Here is a 23,448-nt window from a genome sequence, read left to right as displayed (position 1 = left end):
CAGGCTAACATTTTCCATTTCGATGATTCATTACAACTCACCAATAAAAAGAGAAATAACCTGATTAAAAAACAGGCAAAGGATTTGAAAAGACATTTCTCCAAAGAAAAAATTCATACGAAAAGAATGTAAGCACAAATACTACTTCACACCCACTAGAATGGTGATAAAAAAGACAATAGCAAGTACTGGCAAGGATGTGAAGAAATTGGGATCTTTACAGGCTGTAAGCAAAATGGTGTGGCCACTATGGAAAATAGTCTCGCAAGTTACTCAAAAGTTAAACATAAAATTCCGTTTGACCCAATAATTCCACTCCTAGGTAAATATACCCAGGAGATATGAAAACGTGTCCACACAAAACCTGGTCTAGAATATTCATAGCAACATAATTTATAATAGCCCCAAAGTAGAAACAACCCAAATGTCCATCAACCGATGAAGAGATAAACAAAATGTGGCATACACATACAACAATATTATTCAGTCATAAAAGGAATACGGATTCAAGCTTCAACATGAATGAACCTCAAAAACGTTATGCTAAGCAAAAGAAACCAGACACAGAGGGCCACATACTGCATGGCTCAATTTATATGACACATCCAGCATAGGCATCAACAGAGACGGAAAATGAATTACTAGTGGCCAGGAGCAGGGTGGTGGTGGTGGTGGCAGAGAGGAGGGGGAGGAAGAGTGACTGTTAATGGGTGTAGAGTTTCTTTTCTGGGGTGATGAAAATGCTCTTAAAGTAGATCGTGGTGGTGATTACACAAACTTTGTGAATAGACTAAACTGTATACTTATTAAATGGGTGAATTTTATGGCATCTGAATAATATTTCAACAAAAACAAAAAATATTAATGATTCTTACCTATTTTTGGATTATCAACCCCTTTGAGAGCACAGACTGTCTTACAAGAAAAAAAAAAAACCCCATAGACATAAAACCTTGCATATGATTTCAGTACATTAAGATCCCCTAAAGCTCACAGAGAACCCCAGGTTAAAAACCTCTGACCTAAATCTGCAATATGAAAATAGTTTCAATCTCTTTACAAATGTTTAAATGATGTTTTTCATAAAAGGGACATGATTTCTTTAAATCACATAGTGTGTGATCAAATTAATTTTCTTAAGTCACTGGTTAAAGGTTATTTTGAGGATTACTTGAGGATAAATGAGATATTAACTTTTACCAAATAACACTAATGCCCGCTGTTTTATTAGATAGATAGTGTGCCAGGTATTGTGCTAAGTACTAACCATAAATTATCCAACTGAATTCCCCCAACAATCCAGTGAAGAAGGTTATTATTCCCACTTGATAAAAAGGGAAACCAAAGCTTAGCAAGATCAACTGGCTCAGACAGTCCCAGCTATGAAGAGGCAGGGCTGACTCTCACGGGTGCTGGAAGATTCCAAAGCCTACCTGATTAAATTTAAAATCAATAGGTGCCAGTGCATTTCTGTGGAAGAAAAATCTTGAAATATCTGCTAAAACCTTGTATGATTAACACTTACCGGAAATATTCCAGCCACAGTGCCCAAAAGTAAAAGGGCGTGGTGATGGGTCTGCGGCATCTCCGAAAGGCGGACGCACTGAACTATCAACTCCACATTGAACTTCTCCTCATCTAAAACATCTACAGTGGTGAGAAAGACAAAAACCCTAAGTGGCAGGTGCACTCACACTCAAAGCAGGTAATTTTTCTAACCTTTCCTTCCAAAAAGTACCTACCTTTGGGTATTTTGCCACCATCCGGAGAGAGTTTCTGGCAGATGTTGAGCAGACAACTAAGAATTAACTGTTTGGTGTATTCCATATTTCCCTGCTCTTGTGGCAAGGGCTCTAAACACCTTCAGGACACCCAAAAGAGAAATGATGGGAAATGTAAAAGTTGTACAATTCATGGCTGCATTAATGACCGTTGTCCAGAACTCATATTCAATAAGGAATAACTAAAATACTACCATTAAACATGAAGTCTAGAAATAAGATATAAGATTTCTAACTCTAATTTTCTCTCATATAGACAGGTGCTATGTCAAATTCCACTTCCTCTCTATTGCACTTTCTATTAACCTATTTGGAATCTTACAGGACAACCTTCAGAATTACTTTGCCTTTCACATGAAAGCACACTCTACAATTCATACTCAATTTACACACACACACACACAAATCTATATATATAAAATATATACATCTATATATGAAAATATAGATAGCAAATACTATATATACACACACATATGTATCTATATAAATTCAACATTATATCTTGAAATACAAGTAATGATGCCCCAGGCATGTTACTGAAAAGTTCAGAGGGAAGTAGGCTGTAAAGTGAGTGGTCTTTTACTACGTGACACAGGACACTAAGGTCAGTTTGGGGTACTGGCAATGGATACCTAAAACCAATCTTTTAATTTCACCTATAGTACTTGCTTTATTTTACAGACTATCTAAACAAGAGAAGAGTATGTTGAAAAGAGAATGTTAGATAAGATGGGCAAGAATCAGAGTCCTGTTCTCTCACAGATCAAAGCCAAGTGTCACTACCTTGATAGCAAGTTAAAAAGAGTTGGCACCAATATCTGAGGACTTTTGAGCTTCTTTTTGTGCTGCAGTAATTCCAGGATGAGAGTTACTCTTTGCCAGTAGGAACCTCCAACTTCCTGGACAGATTCTAGATCTTGTGATTTTCTGGAAAATGGAGAAGACAAAAAGTTGGAAAAGCAAACCCTATCATGTGCTAAGTAAAAACCATTGTGCTTTATTATAGCAAATTGATGGGTATCAAAAAGTTCCAAGATTTCATAACATTCCGAGTCAGGGGAACAACAGCAAGTGCTCAATGCATTTGTAGCTCTTACTTCTGCTGCATTTTTTGCCTTCTTTTTTGCTGAACTGTGCCCAAGGGTTTAGCTTTATCTGGTGGCTCCAGTTCTATTCTGACTTGTTCAGCATTAACGGAAATCTGAAATATTGAAGGAAGAACAGTTGATGATATAATCCATTGGGATAAAATTAGAGCAATATATGTTAGATTAAGACATACAATGAAAGCATTTACGTCCATTTTTATGTCTTTATGCCACTCCATACCCTAGCCCAATCACCAAAGGCAAACATCACTGACAATTTCTTAAGCATCCTTTTAAAAACTTTCCGTATACCAATGGCTAAATAAAGATTCTATTAAAAAACATAAATAGAAACATACTATACACATTGCTCTGTACCTTGGTATGCTTCACTTAGTGTACCTTGCATACCTATACTCTCACCAGTATATACTTAATTTAGCATACGGTGTATATTTATTGTCACAGACCATGAGAGTGTTTCATATAATCGAGTGTATTCTGGTAACCAAAATAATTTTTGTAGTCAAAGTACAACTGGCCTGACATTTAAGGCCAATCTTATTTCTGGCTGATATGACATGTCTAGCAAGTATCTCATATGCTCCCTAGCCCACTGTCAAATAGAAGAGGGAGGAATTTGGGCTAACACTTTCCTTCTAATAATCCTTTAAATTCTTTAAGATGTTCTCATTTGGACTAGATCTTAGCTCAATTCAATTAGCACTTAATTAGTACTATATTTGAAGCCTCCTAAAAATGTGTTTTTTTGTGATTCCAATTTTTCCAACATTTCCTTAAAAATATTAAGACTAAAATCAGACATTAACCCCTAGGAAGGATTTATTCAATTAAGAGAGAAGAATGACTTACTGGACATACATCTGCACCCACCCAGCACTGGAGGCTACTACCTTGTTACAGACCTCTTGAAAAACCAGAATGAGAAGAAAGCAAAGTAGGGAAGGGTATAAACCTAAAGCAATAGCCAACATAAATTCATCTTCAGATTTTCATTTTAACTAAGCTCTCCTACTACCATGCACTTGCTTTCTATATAATTTGTCTTGGGAGTCTCAAATTACAGCCCTGCACTTGTCGTGATTATGATATGGTATCACTTCTCCAGTCCAGAGTCACTCAATTTCACGTTCATCCCTTAGAGTGGAAAACTAGTAACGCAACATAGAATCATCCATACCAATGGTTTCCAAGTGCCGGATTAGATATGTATATTCTAATCAGCTGGGCAGGAATAAGACATATACACACACGCACAAAAACAGATTCATAGCCCCAGAGATTCTTTAGATATGGGGTGGGATCCAGATATCTCCTTTTATAAGGTTCTAACATCACGACTAAATCTTTGGATTCTGATTAAGAGAACAACTATAAAAAACACTTTTGAGATAACCATGGAAATATGATTATGAACTAGGTATTAGATAATATCAAGGAATTATTAATTTTTTTAAATTCTAATGCCATTGTAGTCGTATCCACTTTTCAAAAGATGCACACTGAAGCACAGAGGGATGAAAGCGCATGACATTTTGAGATTTTCTTTAAAATACTTCAGCAAAGAAAAAGAAGGAAAAAAGATTAAGTAAATATGTTAAAATTCTGAGAACTGCTGAATCTAGATACTAGAATTTTATATTATCCTATATTCAAAAAACAGAATAACCAGGTGGCTATTCTGATAATAGCTAGGTTTCAATATACATATAAAACCAACAAGCAGAATTTCAATTCCATTACAAGTCATTAAACAACTAAATTAAGTAGAGTTAAATTAAAACATAACATTCAAACTAAAACAATTAAGTAGAATAATGTCACCCCGTTCAATACTGAGCCACTCACTCATTCCTATTCCTGGTATAAAGGAGTAGGTGGATTCCATGTAACATGAGTAAGATCACACACACACATTCCTACACACCCTATCTGGTTAAAATTATCAACAAATATTTCATAAAACAAAATAATGGTAAAGGTTTAAAATTTTTATTTTATGCCTCTCTATGACTCACTTTTCCATGATTTTTGTTAATGGTAACATCTGACCTCTTACAAGCACTATAAAATGCAGGACTCTTAAACATGGTGTCCTTCAGAAGACACTAAACATTAATAAAAAAATTACAGGAAGTTTGCAGCTTACCCCTTTAAAAACACTGCTGACAGTCTGAGCACAATGTGAGTTTTTACAGTTCACCAATAAATCAAACAGCATTCTTAAAAGCTTCTGCTGAACTTTTTCATCTGATATGGCTGCAAAAAATGGTTTTGTAATCTAGAGGGGGTAGAAAAAAGGCAACTGAGTTCAGTGAACAAGTTTAAACTCCAGAAATAATTTTTATATCAACCTCTCTCAAAATATAAAATTGTTTCCCATTTAATTGTGTCGGTTAAAATGCAATTCGTTTTAATGACCCATGTACAACATTCAGTTTTCAAAAATGGGTCAAATACATCATATTCCTTTAAAACATGCCTAGTCCACCTGTAACTATCTTCTCCAAATAAATTAAAGCTTTTTTGTTTTTTTTTAACGCTGTTCCTGTTGCCTTCTACCTTTAAATGCTTGAACATGCTATGCCTTCGTTTCTGAAAGAAATCACTGACCTTTTCAAGGGCTGTGATCTGAATGGTTGGCATTCCTGCGTAAAGTTCCTTTGTTGCGTGCACAGCTTTTATAAATATATCTAGACTCTTTGGATCCTTATTTAAAAGGGAAGCTGAAAATTCATTATACTTTCCCAGAGCAAGATGCAAAACAATGGCCTCATCTCTCAGCACAGCTGTGGGCTCCTTCTGGATCTTTTCTAGCAGTTGTTCAGCCATAGGCAATAGCTGAGAAAGCACCATCTAAAGATCGAAAGACTTGTAAGTAAATAGTTATGTATACTGATACATTTTTGCTCACCCTACAGAGACACTCAAAGCCTGTCAGAAGATGGGAGTTTAGCCTGGAGGAAAAAACCCAATGATGACAACTTCTTAGACATGGGGACAGCTATTAACTCACACTGAGGCACTCAGGTCCTTTCTGATAGTTCATGTGTAATGCTCAAAAGTTCTAAACCCTTCAGAGATGAGCAGAAAGATAATCTGTGAGCATCCCTCAAGACTTGAGAAAAGAAAACACAAACTAAAACTTTAGAGAATAAAAATAAAGTTTAACATCCCCTAAAACACTGTATGTAGCCTTCAATGCTTCCAACTTGGTATAATTAATATTACTTCAAATTATGTATGTGAATCTTTAACTGCTAAACTAGGGGCCAGCAAATTATGGCTTGCAGGTCAATTCAACAGACCACCTGTTTTTGTAAATTTTATTTATTGAAACATAGCCATACTCATTTGTTTACACCCTGTCTGTGGCTGCTTTCCTGATACAACTGCAGAGATGAGTAGCTGCAACAGAGACTGTGTGGCCCCGAAAGCATAAAATATTTCCTATCTGGTCCTTTACACAAGAAATTTGTCAATTCCTAATTTAAACTATACCAGGGACAACTAGGGGCTGAATGCAACCTGTTTGTTCCTACCAAAAAAATGTAATCAAATGGTCTTCAATCCATTTGACTCATTTGAGTTCTCTAAGCCCACAGTCAGTCCAGGACTGAAGCACACAGGCGTTTCTGGAACACTGGGATGACAGAATCTTTTTTTTGTTGGTTAGCACATGCCATCACATCAACGAGTGTTTCACAACTGCTTTCTTTTGTAACACAAGCTTCTTTGAGAACATAATGAAAGCTCTAATTATATATAACAAACAAGCAAATGATTTTGGAATTTTCACAGACTCGTGTCCAAATAGATTCCTTTGTATAGAATTTTCACTTGAAAAACAGAGATAAACCAACAGCTTCTTTTAGCAGTGCAGCCCCAGGAGACACAAGACTGTGAAGTTCATTTCAAATAAACTCAATGATTAGATAGGGACAACACATTTAATTTTAAAATTAAAAGAAACTCACCAGTACTTGTTTTTGTATCTTGTATCTTTTCTTCTCTACCTCAACTCATCTCCCTCTCAAATTAATATTACATTTATCTCTTCTGAGCGCACACATGCAACTCTTACAATGGACTTTCTCACCCACAAGCAGTTACAGCTATTCTTTAGTAACATCACAGGAATGCACGATCCACTTAAACGGCACATACCTCACCGTGGACTCCCTGAAGTACTTTCATCAAATCTTTTGCTATATAAGATGGGCAACTATATACACAACTAAGTAAGTTTTTCAAAGTTTCAGACAACTTCTGATGAGACTTCAGTTTCTTTTCTCTCTGTAGTTCTTCAAATAAAGTAGCCAAATCCTAAGATACCAAAAAGGAAATTGGATAAAAAAGGGTTAAGAAACTACAAAGGCTAAATATATTAATTTTGGAAGATTCTTACTTTTCCATTTCTCCTTAAAACCTTAATAAGAAAGGTTATTAAAAACACAGAGTTGGCTTACTATGAAAAGCTATACCCTAGTCCTTTATCCGATGAAAAGAGCAAAACTGAAATATGACATTGCTATCTTTTAAAAAGTAGGGGGAGACAGATGTACAGACAATGACCTATCAGTTCCTAAATTCAGTGACTTAGTCCATCAAAACCCCTACACAGTGAAATGTCGAGAATAGAGAAAATTGCTCATGAGTACACACAGGCATGAACACACTCAATCTTCTTTGCTAACGAGCTTACCTGAATAACATAGGCAGCATCTGAAGTGATCTCCTCTGCTTTAGGAATCAAATGATCTATTATCAGATGAAAGGGGGACGCCACTCCACTGAGGGCCTGGAGACACTGAATGGCAGCCCTACGAACTTCTTTTATGGAGCTTCCCAGGTTAACGAGTAAAGATGTCACCACTAAAACCAAAGGGGAAAAAAATTTAAGAAACAATTTTAAAAATTGAAACAGTACAAAATTTACATAGTACCAAAGGTACTTGATAAAAAGATAAAAAGAATCCCTTCGAATTCAAACCCCGTCTCCGAAGACTGTTCACTGTTTGAATATTTAATATTCCAGAGAAAGGTTAGGCATGTTACCAGGTGCATTCTTTTGAAAATACACAAATAAGAGCAAACTATAAACCCTGTTCTACACCAACTACTCTCATATCTGAGCTGGACGTTGTACAATGGTGCAATCTCGGCTCACTGCAACCTCCGCCTCCTGGGTTCAAGCAATTCTCCTGCCTCAGCCTCTCGAGCAGCTGGGATTACAGGTGCACGCCACACGCCCGGCTAATTTTGGTATTGTTAGCAGAGACTGGGTTTCACCATGTTGGCCAGGCTGGTCTCCAACTGCTGACCTCAAGTGATCCACCCACCTCGGCCTCCCAAAGTGCTGGGATAACAGACACATCTCAACTCTTGGGACTGTTTTCCATAAGTACACACATATCCAAATTCAATCATTCTTTTTTTTTTTTTTTTTTTTGAGATGGGAGTTTTGCTCTTGTTGCCCAGGCTGGAGCTTGTAACACAAGCTTCTTTGAGAACATAATGAAAGCTCTGCCTCCAGGTTCAAGCGATTCTCCTGCCTCAGCCTCCTGAGTAGCTGGGACTACAGGTATGCGCCACCACATCCAGCTAATTTTGTATTTTTGGTAGAGATGAGGTTTCTCCATGTTGGTCAGGCTGGTCTAGAACTCCCAACCTCAGGTGATCCACCCACCTCGGCTTCCCAAAGTGATGGGATTATAGGCGTGAGTCACCATGCCCGGCCAAATCATTCTTTTTAATTGTAAAGTATACTCCAATGTATTTTCCATATTTTAAAAACCGTACCTTACTGGTAAAGTTTAAGTTGTTTCTATTCTTCTGTCATCAAAACAATGCTGCCACAAACACCCCTGTGCATACAGCCTTGTACAAGCGTGCACAGAAAATCACCCACCTGTGCATTGTTCTCTGCAAACACTTGGCCCCAGACTGCTGTGTTTTGATTTTACTTTTTGATAGAGAAATGTTAGAGTCAAATTTTTCTTCTACTTTTTTCTGTTGCTTAAAAAGGCCCTCCCCACTCTGTGTGAATTTAGAAAGTATCTATCTCTATATTTAGAGAGAGAGATCATATGTACCTCATGCTTTCGTCGAATGCCAGAACTAAGTTTATATTAAATCTTTAGTTCACATGAAATTTTTATCTAAGGAATGAGGTTGCAGTCAAACTTTCTAATGTTTCCAAATGGATAGTCAGATGTCCCATTTAACAATCCACATTCGGCTTTATTATATTCATACATTCCATAAGTATTTGAAACTTGTCTATTTCTGCCAGCTAGTACTTCTAGAATCACGTTCAATGAGAGTGATGATTTTAACAAGAATGCCTTTGTTTTCCCAATTATGAAGTGAAAATGCTAACTTTTAATTTGAGGAATTTTTTGATCATGTTACTCCTATTTTGCTGTCAATTAGGAATAATTACTATTTTTGGCTAATGCCTTTTCAAATATTTGGACATTTTATGGGTTTTGTCCTTCACTGACATAGTCAATTATATATTAACATAGTTCCTTTTACTGAACCAATTTTATGTTCTGGGCATGAACTCTAACTATGTAAATGATTTTTATAAATATGCTGCTAAAGCCTATTTGCAAATATTTTATTTAGGATTTTTACATAACATTATTCAAAGCAACATGGCCTATATAGTCTTTTGTCTGTAGGCTTTCTGAATTTTCAATGTTATGCTAGTTTTAAACGAAGAATCTGGAAGCCTCCCTTCTCTATGCCCTGCCCAGTTCAACAACATTGAAAAAATCTGCTTCAAAGATCTGGTAAGAATGCATCTGTGAGACCAACTGCGCTAGGGTTTTTAAAAAGATGTCTTTGGAACAAAGAGGTACCTAAGTTCCTTTTACAGTAATTAGTTATTTAAGCTTTATTTCATATCCACTGCAGCAAACTACAGTCATTTATATTTTGCTAGAAATTATCAATTATACTTTCCATTTCTGAAATACTAAGATAAAGCTTGACAAGCTTTCAAACCTGCCTAAGAAGTCCATATAGGCGGAGCAATGTTGATCCAGAAATCCAAAATCTCAAATTTTCAGAGCACCAATATGACATACGACAATATGAAAATTCCACACCTGATCTCGTGACGGGCTGCAGTGAAAATGCAGGCATACAACTGTTTATTCAGCGTCCCCACTGAAGAAAAGACAGAGCCAGCCCCCTGCAGCTGCAATGTATCTTTTTCACAAAACTGAAATTCTTCCACACAAGCATGCCCACAAAGGATAGTAAAATGGGTCAATGTACCCAAACTTTGTTTCAAGCACAAATTTAAAATATTGTATAAAACAGGATGGGCAGAGGCTCATGCCTATAATCCCAGCACTTTGGGAGGCTGAGGCAGGAGGATCACTTGAGGCCAGGAGTTCAAGACTAGTCTGGGCAACATCACCAAGACTCCGTCTCCACAAAAAATTTAACAAGAAAATTAGTAAGGCATGGTGGCGCAGGCCTATAGTCCTAGCTATGAGGGAGGCTGAGATGGGAGGATGACTTGAGCCGAGGAGTTCAAGGCTGCAATTAAAAACTGAAACAGGGCTGGGTATGGTGCCTCACACCTATAATCCCAGCACCTGGGAGGCCACGGCAGGTGGATCACTTGAGCTCAGGAGCTCAGCCTAGGCAATATAGCGAAACCCTGTCTCTACCAAAAATATAAAAACTTAGCTGGGCATGGTGGCACGTGTACTTGCGAGGCTAAGGTAGGAGGACCGCTTGGGCCTGGGTGGAGGGGGTGGGGAGAGGTTGCAATGAGCTGAGATTGCACCACTGCACTACACCCTGGGCAACAAAGTGTGACGCTGTCTCCTAAAATAAAAAAAGCACTTTGGGAGGCCGAGGCGGGCGGATCACAAGGTCAGGAGATCGAGACCACGGTGAAACCCCGTCTCTACTAAAAAATACAAAAAATTAGCCGGGCGCGGTTGTGGGCGCCTGTAGTCCCAGCTACTCGGGAGGCTGAGGCAGGAGAATGGCGTGAACCCGGGAGGCGGAGCTTGCAGTGAGCCGAGATCGCGCCACTGCACTCCAGCCTGGGCGACAGAGCGAGACTCCGTCTCAAAAAAAAAAAAAAAAAAAAAAAAAAAAATTGTATAAAATTACCTTCAGGCTATGTGCAAAAGGTGTATATAAAACATAAATGTATTGTGGTCAGACCCGGGTCCCAATGCCAAAATATTATATTATGTAGATGCAAATATTCTAAAATCTGAAAAAATCTGAAGTCCCAAACACTTTTGGTCCCAAGCACGTTGGATAAGAGACACTCAACCTGTATCATCTATGAAAGCTGGAAATCCTTTCTGGTTTTCACATGGTTAATTTACAAAACAAAGTCAAGGACAAATAGCTGGAACATTTAATTCACACAAGGGGCAGGCTTGGGCCAAAATATCTATTTGGTAATATTCCCTGAAGAGTGAAGGACAGCTTCTACAATATCCAAATTCAAGGACAAATTCAAAGTACCAACTACCAAAGTTATCATGTTCAAGTAAGATACTAGAACCCAACAAAAATTATAGCCACTTACTTAAATGATCAGCTTATAGAATTTTTGTTCTTTCATTTAAAAGTCTATGTGATTTCATTCTTTCAACTACTTTTATCTAGATCTACACTAGCATGTTTTTATGTAAAAATAAAAAATACCTGAGTTTGCTTTTAAACATAAAAATAGATTTAATACATTGATTTGACATAAAAAATAAATGAAAGGCAGCCCCCATCTTGAGGCAGAGATTTAAAAATAAATATGCATTCATTCACTCCAACAAAAGTAACAGGATAGGCAAGGGTTAAAAATAAAAGAAACAAGTTTTCTTCTGCTTAGCAGCTCACTTCAAGGACAGCTATAAGACAACGGTGTCTGAAAAGCCAAGGCCAAAGGAATGGGCTCCAGACACCCCCCGCACCCCCCTAGAGCAAGGTCGAAGGAAAAAAAAAAAAAAGAGAGAAAGACAAATTCCTTTACTGTTACTCCTTTCCCTGGCCTCTGAAGCATGACTGTTTTACAAATGTCTGTGTTTAGCCAGTTCTTGTTTTTCTTTCGCTGCAGCTACAAGGCCACAAGGTATGCAAGGCCCCAAGTTATGCACTGTATGATTAACGGCCTTTGTTTTGCTTTTGTAAGCCTGCTTATAAAAGGCCCCACTCCGTCTTTGTTCGAGGCTCAGCTTTTTGGATATGAATCCGCTAAGCTGGTGCGTATCCTAAAATAAATTCTTCCTATTCTCCCATATCTGTCTCTCTGTTCCTCAGTTTACTGCAACAATCTCACAAATGACAGGAGGAATAGATTTGTATTGGCTGGGCGCAGTGGCTCATGCCTGTCATTCCAGAACTTTGGGAGGCCAAGGCGGGTGGATCACCTGAGGTCAGGAGTTCAAGACAAGCCTGGCCACCATGGTGAAACCCCGTCTCTACTAAAAATATAAAAATTAGCCGGGTGTGGTGGTGCGTGCCTGTAATCCCAGATACTCGGGAGGATGGGGCAAGAGAATTGCTTGAACCTGGGAGGGGGAGGTTGCAGTGAGCCAAGATCACGACACTGCACTACCAGCCTAGGTAACAAAGTGAGACTATGTCTCTTTAAAAAAAAAAAAAAAAAAAAAGAATAGATTGTATTTATTCATTTAACAAAGACTTGCTATGTGCAAGACTTTTTATAATACATACCTGCATAGAAAATAATAAATGGTGGTTAGATTACCAAGCTACTGACAAAAACTCATAATATTGTGTTATATTACTATGTCATGTTGTATGATTATAATATCATATAACATTGTATTGCCTTTTACTTCTGAACACAAAAATTTAGTAATATAAACACATTTATGTATCATTAATGTTATATTACATGATATCATGTTTTACTTATGAACACTACATTTTTGTAAATATATTAAAACAGATGCCAACCAATAATTCCTAGACTCTTCACAGATAAGGTGGGGCTAGAAGCTCACTGCAGCCCTAAAGTGGAGAGCCCGCAGGGCATGCGCAATAAGCGGCCTTCCACTTGAGGCGACTCGAGTGTCTGGTCTTTGAACTTCCAAGTAGAACGAGGTGCATCTCTCCTGTGTTCAGGAGTACTGCAACCGGTGTACACAGCATAAATGCAAAGTACGTCAGGCAGGCAGGAGGAGACGGATGACAGGGCAGCAGTGGGAGGCAGGCAGCCTGTCTAGCAGCAATACCAGTGGAAAAGTGAAGTTCTTCCATCTTGCTACTTATAGTCAAAATGACATATATTACTCAGAGGCCACTGTCAAAGGACAGTAAACATTTAATACCGAATTGGAAAACTGAAATAGTTATCTCTAAATAAAATATATATACCTTTTTGAAAACCCACAAGTTTAGGAGAAAATAACTATTTGAATAAATTGCTATCTCCGTACAATGGAATACTCTGCAGGCAGTTATAAAAAGATAAATTTTTCCATTTATTAATATGGAAAGATGTCCCTAACATATTAATTGAAAAATTAAAGTTAAAAAATGTATAGGGAGTTGTTCTTATCCAAATATAACTAGAAAAACCTTAACAGTAAACTCACCTAAAATAAAGATCGAAATTTTGTAAGTCAATAAAAAAATTACTTTTATGGAATTTTATTTTAGAAATAAAACTTGAAATTACATATCTACATTACTTTAGATGCAACAAAATTTGGTTATAAATGTAGTTATGTGCTCTTTCAAAGAACTAATAAAAAATAAACACTGAGAAATTGTTCAGGGAAAAGTATACGATCATCTACCTTGCTTTCACAGAACATTTACAAAGAGTAATTTTGGAATTAAAAAAAAAAAACAACCAAGGACATCTTCAAATTTCCTCAGGGCCACTCTTATGCCTCTGATATTAATAACATTCCAGTTTGAAGCATCAATCATGTCATTATTCTAATCAACTTTTTCATCTTCAACCATTCTTCTTTGATCTAATTTTGCCACATCCCCTCATGCCAATAGCTCTGAGTCAACCCACTTTTCAATACCGCAGTCATTGTTTCATGAAATTCTGCATCTTTTGCAAAATCTGCAATTCCACGTTATAAAAAAACTTAACTTTCAGATAGATATTTCATTAGAGAATGCCGAACCTGAATATGATTTTTGCCTGATAAGAGATAAATGCAGGAGGGTTTTGTTTTTATTAGTTCATTATTAAATTGTATTATGATGATCTGACTTCCATATCTAACCCTACTGCTGCTACAGCTCAGAAAATGAATAGCTGATTATTAAGAACTCATATAATCACCTGCCATTTCTATTGTTAAACTTTTCTGTTTGGTGAGATTTTGCAAGTGACACTAATAACTTAAAAGCAACACTTAGAAGTAACCAGAAATATGTATAGATGTACAATTTTTTTTGTTGTTTTTTTGAGATAGGGTCTCGCACTGTTGCTTAGTTTGGAGTATGGTGGTGCAATCACAGCTCACTGCAGCCTTGACCTCCCAGGCACAAGCTATCCTCCTACCTCAGGCACCTGAGTAGCTGGGACTACAGGCGCGCACCATCACGCCCACCTAATTTTTGTATTTTTTGTAGAGGCAGGATCTCATCATGTTGTCCAAGCTGGTCTTGAACTCCTGGCCTCAAGTGATCCTCCTGCCTTAGCCTCCCAAAGTGCTGAGACTATAGGCGTGAGCCACCTTGCCTGGGCTTTATAGATTTTTTTTTTTTCGAGATGGAATCTCGCTCTGTCGCCAAGCTGGAGTGCAGTGGCATGATCTCAGCTCACTGCAACCTCCAATTCCCTGGTTCAAGCAATTCTCCTGCCTCAGCCTCCCGAGTATGGGATTACGGGCATGTGCCACCATGTCCAGCTAATTTTTGTATTTTTAGTACAGACAGGGCTTCACCATGTTGGCCAGGATGGTCTCGATCTCCTGATCTCATGATCCACCTGCCTCGGCCTCCCAAAGTGCTGGGATTACAGACATGAGCCACTAGGCCCACTCTCTGCTATTTTTTAAGTTATAATTTTCCAAACTACATAAACCATATAAAGCAAGCATGAACAGTTGGTCATGACAAAACGTAACAATGCTACTTTTAATACCTGGAGAAGATATGGATGCCAGTTGGTGTTTACACTGTGTCTTCTGAGAAGAGAGCACTGCAGAGCCCACATAAAGAGCTTGAGTCTGCAGCACTGTTTTCACATTGCAGTTAAGTGGATTTGAAAGGCTAGAACCATAGGTCCATAAAACAGAAGAGAACTTGAATAACTGAAAAACATCTTCTAGATGTACCTAATCACAAAAAAAAGAGCAAACTTTTAATTCTTACTCAAATAAGTTGGTTCCAAATCCTCTTTCACTAGTGTACAATTATAAAGAAACAAATAATTTAAGGCAATGTTTTGCTTTGTCTAATCATTTCAAATTATTCTATACTCTATGTTTTAATGAACTGGGAAGATGTCAATGAAGAGTGATATTCAGAAGCTTCACTATAACTTTGCACTTGAAAACACTGAGAACCAAGACAAGAGCAGTATCTGGGATGCCTAATTAAGAAAATGCTTCAACAATGTGGTTAGCAATGCCAACTCAATGTCAAATGCTGTACAGAGAACAAGTCAGGCAAGAACAGGAACTGACCACTGGGCCTGGCAACATGGAGGTCACTGGTGCTGGGGATGAAATTTCCTGAGTAACTTCACATCTGCTAAATAACCTCTCGAACATCAGTATTCACATTTCTAAATGGTATTAACCAATCAAAAAGACTGGGCTGTTGTTATTTTTAAATATAGTAATGGGCTTAACATACTAGTAGGAGTGTAGAAATGTTAGTTTCTATTCAACCTACCGATTAGTATCGTGATCGTACTCTTTCACAGGGCCTGTGCTTACTATTATATACTCTTCACTGTTTAGAAGTCTACTTTCATTTACATTATAAACTGACATAACCAAAATAACCCACAATATTTCTTTTTTTGAGACAGAGTCTCACTCTGTCGCCCAGGCTAGAGTGCGGTGGTGTGATCTCGGTTCACTGCAAGCTCTGCCTCCCCGGGTTCAAGCGAATTCTCCTGCTTCTGCCTTCCAAGTAGCTGGGATTATAGACCCCGCCACCACGCCCAGCTAATTTTTGTATTTTTAGTAGAAATGGGGTTTCATCATGTTGGCCAGGCTAGTCTCGAACTCCTGACCTCAAGTGATCCATTCGCCTCGGCCTCCCAAAGTGCTGGGATTACAGGAATGAGCCACTGCACTCAGCCAGCCATATCTTCTTTAAGGGTAGAGTACGCCCGAAAAGGATGAGCCTTGTACCTTTATGAAAAGTTTCATCAGAACTCTGAAATGAACAGCATCGGCACCATTGAGCATCATCTCAAAGAGCCCAATGAGCAAGTGCAGATAGTCCCTGCTGTCTTCTTTCATTTGTTCAGGATTCCACCATATGTCACCTACATGGACATGGAAAGAGAAACGATGCACAGCCCTGCATGAACATGCCGGCAGCTTTTTATTCAAGACAAGCAGTCACTGTGGAGTCAATCATTCAGTTTTGCAGAGTATCACATTTAAAAGATTCACAGCTTGTATCTTACCTTTAGGAAAAGATTTAGGTGCTTTCAGTGCATAAATAAAATTTTTCAGGGAAAATACAAGAAAAACCGAGTCCTCCACGGCCATCCTCTGAGTGCTGTTGAGCTCTTCTACATAATGTGCCCACAGCTCCGCTGGTATCCCTCTGTCTAACATCAGTTCAATGTGCCATTCTGAGGGGATTTCCTGAAATGTTAAAGGAAACAAAAACTAGTACAAACTAAGGGTTCTGAACATGGGTTAATGAATTCCTCTGCAAAATATGCAAAAGTTTTGTTTATGTGTGTATTTTGGTGGGGAAAGGATTAATAGACCTGCTTTCATCAGATTTTTAAAGAGGTCTAACTATCACCATTCACAAGGAAAGACAAAGTTAAGTTAAATTTTATCTATGTCTTACCTTAAAACATTAAACAAACTTTACTCATATAAACTGTTTATCCAATAAAGGGTAGGAATAAATAGGCATATTTCTTTTTTTTTTTTTTTTGAGACGGGGTCTGGCTCTGTTTGTTGCCCAGGCTAGAGTGCAGTGGCACAATCTCAGCTCACTGCAACCTCCGCTTCCCAGGTTCAAGCGATTCTCCTGCTTCAGCCTCCCGAGTAGGTAGGATTACAGGCATCCGCTATCATGCCTGGCTAATTTTTGTATCTTTAGTAGAGATGAGGTTTCACCATGTTGGCCAGGTTGGTCTCGAACTCCTGTCCTCAAGTGATCCACCCGCCTCAGTGTCCCAAAGTGCTGGGATTACAGGCGTGAGCTACCGTGCCTGGCCAAAATAGGCCTATTTAAAAACAGGAAGATAAAGAGTTGGATTGCCAAGACATAGTTAAAGGGACTTCTTTCATTTCACTGTTTTACCACTCATCTGAATAAGGTAAACACAGTAAAATTTCCAAACCTGCAGATAATTTTAAACAAGTAGCAAAATGTCAGGTGTTCAGAAATTATACTGTAAATGCCGAAAGAATGCAGAAGAACAGGTGTAAGAAAATGACAAATGTGACTCTGTACAACCAGAGCAGAGTAATAACTTAGCAGGAAAATAATCCAAAGCCAGATTTACAATGCAACATCTCCAGTGAGGGATTTGATTAACTCAATGTGCTGCTACAGGCAAAAATATGCTCATGACATCGAGAAAGGGTATTAAAACTAAAGCAATATAAAATAACCTGTTATCTACACATGTATAATAAAACAATCAATTTGTCCATACTTTTACCACTGAGAACCAGTACAGTTCAGGTCATCACACTTCACAAAAGACACCAAGAAATTAGAAGTTAAGAACGGACTATCTGGGCTATTTTTCAAAATATGAAGATTTTACTCTTTTTAAAGTTTACAAATTTTAGCTAACAATGGCCATGATCAGAACTTATAAAATCCTGGGGGTATATGTAAATGTGAAAAAGATATAATTCATTTAGTAAATCCTATAATGAGAAGCCCTCTAAAATTTGGAGGACAAATAAAAACAAAATACTTACATATAGCAGATATTTAAAAAAAAAAACAGTCTTGCTACCTCAAAATGTGTCATGAAGTAAAAATATAAACAGCTGAAACATGTCCCTCAGTAATACTATCAAAGACAGTAGTAGGCTGGACAGATACACATCTATGTAATATTAAAATTGTTTAAAGCCTAAAAGATCTATTTTTAGTAAACAATGGAATGAAATAGTATTTTGTTCAAGCACTAACACACCAAGTGAATTTCTTCATCACTAGAGGTAGTTAGGTGTAGCTTGGGTAATTATCCAATAAAGACAATAAAAGAGAGGAGAGTCAGGCATCAGATACAAAATATTGCAACCCTGAAATTTTATAATTCAACTAAACTTTCTGCAAAAGCAAGGGAGTGCCTAGTTGACTATCACTTCTACCCAAGACTGCTTCACATTTCATCCAGCCAGTATCCACAAACTCAACATCTCGCCTCTGATTTCCAGTTTGGCTGTGACTAATGGGCCAGGCTGTTGCTTTACTCAACATTCCACTTTTTGGAGATTCTGCTTTCCTTACCACTGCAGTAATGACACTTTCAAGCTTCTTTATTTTTTTCTGCAACAAACTGAAGACTCTTATCGCAAATGGAAAGTGGGTTTCTTTTAAAGATGAACAACAAGAGACGAGCACAGACATGACCACGTGAAACGTTACTTTCTGCTTCTGGTTAACGGACTCCTCCTCACCCAGGCTTATTAAATCCTCCACCTTGAAAAATAAACACACTCTATCACTAGTTGCTCCTGACTTTCATAAAACAATTTTTCCAACTCAGGTCTATCTAGGTATTGTGTTTTACATTTAAAGTGAGATGACAAATAGAAAGCCTTTATAAAGTACTAAGCACTGATTTCTAAGTAATTACAAGAATAATGTCAGAAATTGTAATGAACATAATTGCACTTGCCAACTGGTTAATGTATTTAAATCACACATCTAATACCTTTACAAAGGTTTATTTACTAAGGCAAAGATAATTCTCTCCTCTTTGGGATTATATTTTGCTATTTTAACAACAACAAAAACACTAATATTTTAAAAGGGAATGAGAGAAAATGATGGTCAAAAGGATATATTCTTATGGGTGTGATATGGATCCACATTGAACAAATATATAAAATGTTAAAGATTTCAAACATTGCACAGAATTTATTAAACAACACTGTAATGTTTAAAGTAAAACCAAGTACTCAAGAATGAAAAAAAAATTTTTTTTGAAGAAAAATCTAGTAAAGCAAAAGCTGCGAATTTAATAAGAGTATGAGAAAGAAATCCAGGGGTTGGACTTTCACGGCATACTTACCATCTTTAACATTAAAGAAGGATCTCCTAAATTTATATTATCAGCTAACAACTCAATCATCTTCTGATTTGCTACGCCAGTTAGTTTTCCTGGCTTTGTGCTTTTAATCACATTTTCAAGAGCTGTAAAGTAAAATTGAATGCAGAGAGCTTTTATGTCACCAACATCAAAGAATCATATGAAGAATTCAGGCAAACAGTTTACTATTTTTTATGTAAGGCTTGCTTTTTATTTTTCCTTATATCCAATTCTGAATTTGTCTATCTATGAATTGGCTTCCTTCTCACTGTATACTTTTTATCTTGGCAAAACTTTTAAAAGACCTTACTGGCATATAACATGACAAACAATAAATTTTAAATTTTCTTTGTTTTCTTTTGTACTATTTGTTTACTTTTTCTAAAAAATAACTAAATTTTTTACCTTCTTCCCAGCCTCTTAATAGAGGGTGCAGAGAGCAGATTCCTGATTTTGATAAATATATAGCAATTTTCATCTCAGCAGATTCCATGTCATCATTATTGATAACCATAAATGGCAGCAAACATACAACCACCTGATTTGACAACCGATCATTTTCACTTAGTATCTCTTCTTTAATTAATATGTCAGCTGCTATCTTAAGTACCTTGTACCTAAAAGACATGCAAGCACATTTGGTTGAAAGACACATTGGAAGGCTTCAACTGGGCAAAAATTCATCATTACATTACTCCAGCTAAACTGACAATATCCTGGTCTCCTGACCAAAACTATTATTCAGACACACTAAGACACCACTTAAAATCCATGTCAATAATAGAGTTATCTGTGACAATATTTTTATTTATTTATTTCTTGTACAAGCACGGGGATTATAGGCATGAGCCACTGTGCCTGGCCAACAATACTTTTAATCTGTTCATCCTGTCTAATCTTAAAAAAAATAATAATTTTTCTTAGAGAAATCACTAGAGGTTAACTATAACATAAGACATATCACACCAGATGTCTCAACTCTACTGGAAATCAGATTCACTCAGGCATTCAAAGAAAATGAACCAAGCACATCCTACATGATAGATATCTACCCATATGATAGACACAAAAACACGTAAGACACACTGTCATCCTCTATGGAGCTTACTTACTTTTTCTTGCAAAAAGCTTTGGTGCCAAAAATGAAATAAACAGAGCTCATTAAAAACTTACCACAGATGGTATCATGTGTCTCTGAACTTATTTTTTAATTTGTTTAATACATTGGTATGTTTTTAATTATAAAGTAGAAAATTAGAAAGTCCTTCCCATCTTACTTCCCAGAATTCAGTATCATCCATTATGTATTTCCTTTTGCATTTTTTTAAGAGAAATTCCAAACACAGAGAATAGTATAATGAACACACACAAACACAAATTAATTAACTGTATAATGAAAAAAAGTATTACATTAAGATCTGTTCTACTACCACAATAAAGGGGTCATGTAATCAAAGCCTTAAAAAAAAAAAAAGAAGAAATAGAAAGAATCTGATATAAGAACTTAATCAATTCAAAATAGTATGAGGAGAAATGAATACATACCATTCTCTATTCTTTGAAAGTTCCGCTCTTTGAAAGAGATTCAGAAGATTTGAAATCGTCACTTCTGCAGTGAAATGTTCTTTGAAAATCTAAAGGGAAAAAATATCCATCAGTAGATTTGTACTTGCTTCAAACATACATGGTGTTTTTTAAATGCAAATTTTAAAAAGAATGAATTATAAGGAATTTCTCCCAGGAATCCTAGTACAACTTAAAAGTTTTAAGACGTATTTCTCAAAAGTGGCATTCGTAAGACAATGGTCCCAAGGTATTTGCTATTGATAAAAATATGTTAAAAGCAATATAAAAATTCACAAAACATTTCCTGTTTGAACAACTTCCATATATATTTAATATATTACATTGTGAATTCCTATGAGTTTCTCCTAACCAGACTTAAGTCGGTGCTCTCCAGAGAACAAATTTCCCATGGAAAAATAATTTCCAAAAATACTCTAGTCTCCAGCAGAGAATCACGTGAGAAGGGCAAGAAAATTTACAAAATTGTTTATCTCAACAAATGACAAATTCACTCACCTCAAAAGCACTTACAGCCGACAAAACAACATCTATATTATCATCATCTAATCGGGCTAAAACAGCTTCTTTTATGAAAGACTCATCAACACCCTCCTGAGCAATAAAAGAAAAAAAATTAATTTAGCTGTTGCTAAAAATCTCTTAAGGCTTTGCACTAGAAAGGAAGTATGGTTTTGTGAAAAACACTCCAGAATAACAGTCTAACACAGGCTCTGCTCTGGATGAGGACTGAAACACACTAGAACTAGGTAATCGCTAAGGGCCTTTCGAGATTAATAATTGTTTGGTATAATTTTTTTTCAAGTTTTCGGTGAAAATACAGTAAATATAGTAAATATGATATACTCCAAATATAGTTTTTGTAATTAAGGAGTTCATCTTATTAAAGTGAGAGCCCAGATATTGACAGGGTATAGACTAAAGAATAAGAATGTCTAATTTAAATCCGAGCTCTACCACTTACTAGCTGTGTGACTTAGTCAAGTCACTTAACCTTTCTGGATCTCACTAATCCCACCTTTAAACAGGTTTCTTAATAATAATACCTACCTCCAAGGGTTGTTAGAAGATTAAAAAATACATGTCAGTCTGTAGCAGAGTGCTTTACACATAAGTACTGTTAGAAGTTAGCTAGTATTATCTAAATTTTTACAAGGATAAGGACATGTACTACAAGGCCAGTCTGCCAAAAATAGAGATCATTTTTCAAACATAATGAATAAAAGAAAACAATGTCTATTCATTCACAGAGAAAAAAAATAAGCCTGCTAACCAACCTGAATATATCCCTATCAGTATGTGGCAGGCAACTAAATAATATAAAAAACATAGGTCACTCTGTTGGGAGAAAAATGAAAATTCATAGAATTCACAAAGATTAAGTTATTCAGGCACAGTGGTGCATGTCTATAATCCCAGCTACTCTGGAGGCTGAGGTGGGAGGACTGCTTAAACCCAGGAGTTTGAGGCCAGCCTCGATAACATAGCAAGACCCCATCACTTAAAAAAAAAATCCTCAAGAGCTAATAAGCAGCCATATATCTGAACCTGGAGTTTAGAATAAAACCTATGTCCTGTCATGGATGGAGAAAAGAAAATGAAACATGGTATGCAAAGGAAGACATCAACTGCAATTACAATACTCAAGCCTGTAAACTGAATGTATGCAGCTAACCAAATCCAGAGAACGGGAGAGAAAGGCAGTAAGAGTAAAAGAAGGAAGGATGAGAACAACTGCAGAAACAGAAGATTCCAGGACTCCCCCTTTATTCCAGAAGAATTTCTTATCACTAAAATCCTCCTATCACAACAAAGACTATTATTCAATGAAATTATTTAACACATCAACAAAATAAACCTATTGGCAGTTTATAAAAGCAGAATTCATGCCAGATCAAATAAAGCAACGTTTCTTAAACCTGAATATTACATCAGCCACTTTTAAAGAAACTTTCTCAAAGATCTAAATGTTGTTTAAATTGTTTATTGTTTACATATCAACTTTAAGTATAACTTCTTAAAATACAGGTAACACAAAACAAAAATTTTTTTTTAATCTACAAGGGAAATACTAAAAACTCTATAAAACCAATACAATTCAAATGAAGATGAATTTAGTGTGATTAATTGTAATTAGCTGAAATTAAATTTTACTGATCATAGGATTTTACTTGTAATACGAACCTGGCTATAATTGCTGTGACACAAGTTTGAGAGTTCGGCATGTTTACACTGCCATGTGCTACATGGAAACTAAACTCTGTTACCACTTTACTCTATTCCAGAAATTTCTCAAATATGCAAATCATGGTGCATAATTTTAGACATGACACAGATGGAGCATTCCTATTTTAATTACAGTAACTGTAGTAAAATGTATATACAATTAGCACCTCACACCCACAATCTGAAGGCTATGTAAAAAAATAATGAGTCCATCTGAAATGAAAAATTTTGAGAAAACAATACTACTATCAGTGGCAATTTATAATTTAGCAAAAATTGTAAA

At 36.6% G+C, this 23,448-nt stretch overlaps 1 protein-coding gene across 2 annotated transcripts in view; it reads right to left on the bottom strand.

Moving 5' to 3' along the window:
* Positions 1-23,448, bottom strand: part of HEATR1 (HEAT repeat containing 1) — a 55,995-nt gene that overhangs the window by 18,386 nt on the left and 14,161 nt on the right. For both annotated transcript variants that reach the window (XM_005539715.5, XM_074038933.1), the window contains exons 13-28: positions 21,438-21,533; positions 20,901-20,989; positions 19,761-19,972; positions 19,338-19,459; positions 18,551-18,742; positions 16,521-16,704; positions 16,240-16,376; positions 15,018-15,210; positions 7,599-7,768; positions 7,061-7,219; positions 5,507-5,749; positions 5,043-5,174; positions 2,882-2,985; positions 2,568-2,711; positions 1,743-1,861; positions 1,526-1,647 (exon numbers count right to left, since the gene is read on the bottom strand). In XM_005539715.5, the coding sequence (XP_005539772.3) occupies positions 1,526-1,647; positions 1,743-1,861; positions 2,568-2,711; positions 2,882-2,985; positions 5,043-5,174; positions 5,507-5,749; positions 7,061-7,219; positions 7,599-7,768; positions 15,018-15,210; positions 16,240-16,376; positions 16,521-16,704; positions 18,551-18,742; positions 19,338-19,459; positions 19,761-19,972; positions 20,901-20,989; positions 21,438-21,533 (2,418 nt within the window). The remainder of the gene's footprint in view (positions 1-1,525; positions 1,648-1,742; positions 1,862-2,567; positions 2,712-2,881; positions 2,986-5,042; positions 5,175-5,506; positions 5,750-7,060; positions 7,220-7,598; positions 7,769-15,017; positions 15,211-16,239; positions 16,377-16,520; positions 16,705-18,550; positions 18,743-19,337; positions 19,460-19,760; positions 19,973-20,900; positions 20,990-21,437; positions 21,534-23,448) is intronic.

This window comes from Macaca fascicularis, chromosome 1, assembly GCF_037993035.2.
Source record: "Macaca fascicularis isolate 582-1 chromosome 1, T2T-MFA8v1.1".
NCBI lineage: Eukaryota > Metazoa > Chordata > Mammalia > Primates > Cercopithecidae > Macaca > Macaca fascicularis.
The sequence above is the reverse complement of the archived record's forward strand: the minus strand, read 5'-3'. Positions and strand labels throughout refer to the sequence as shown.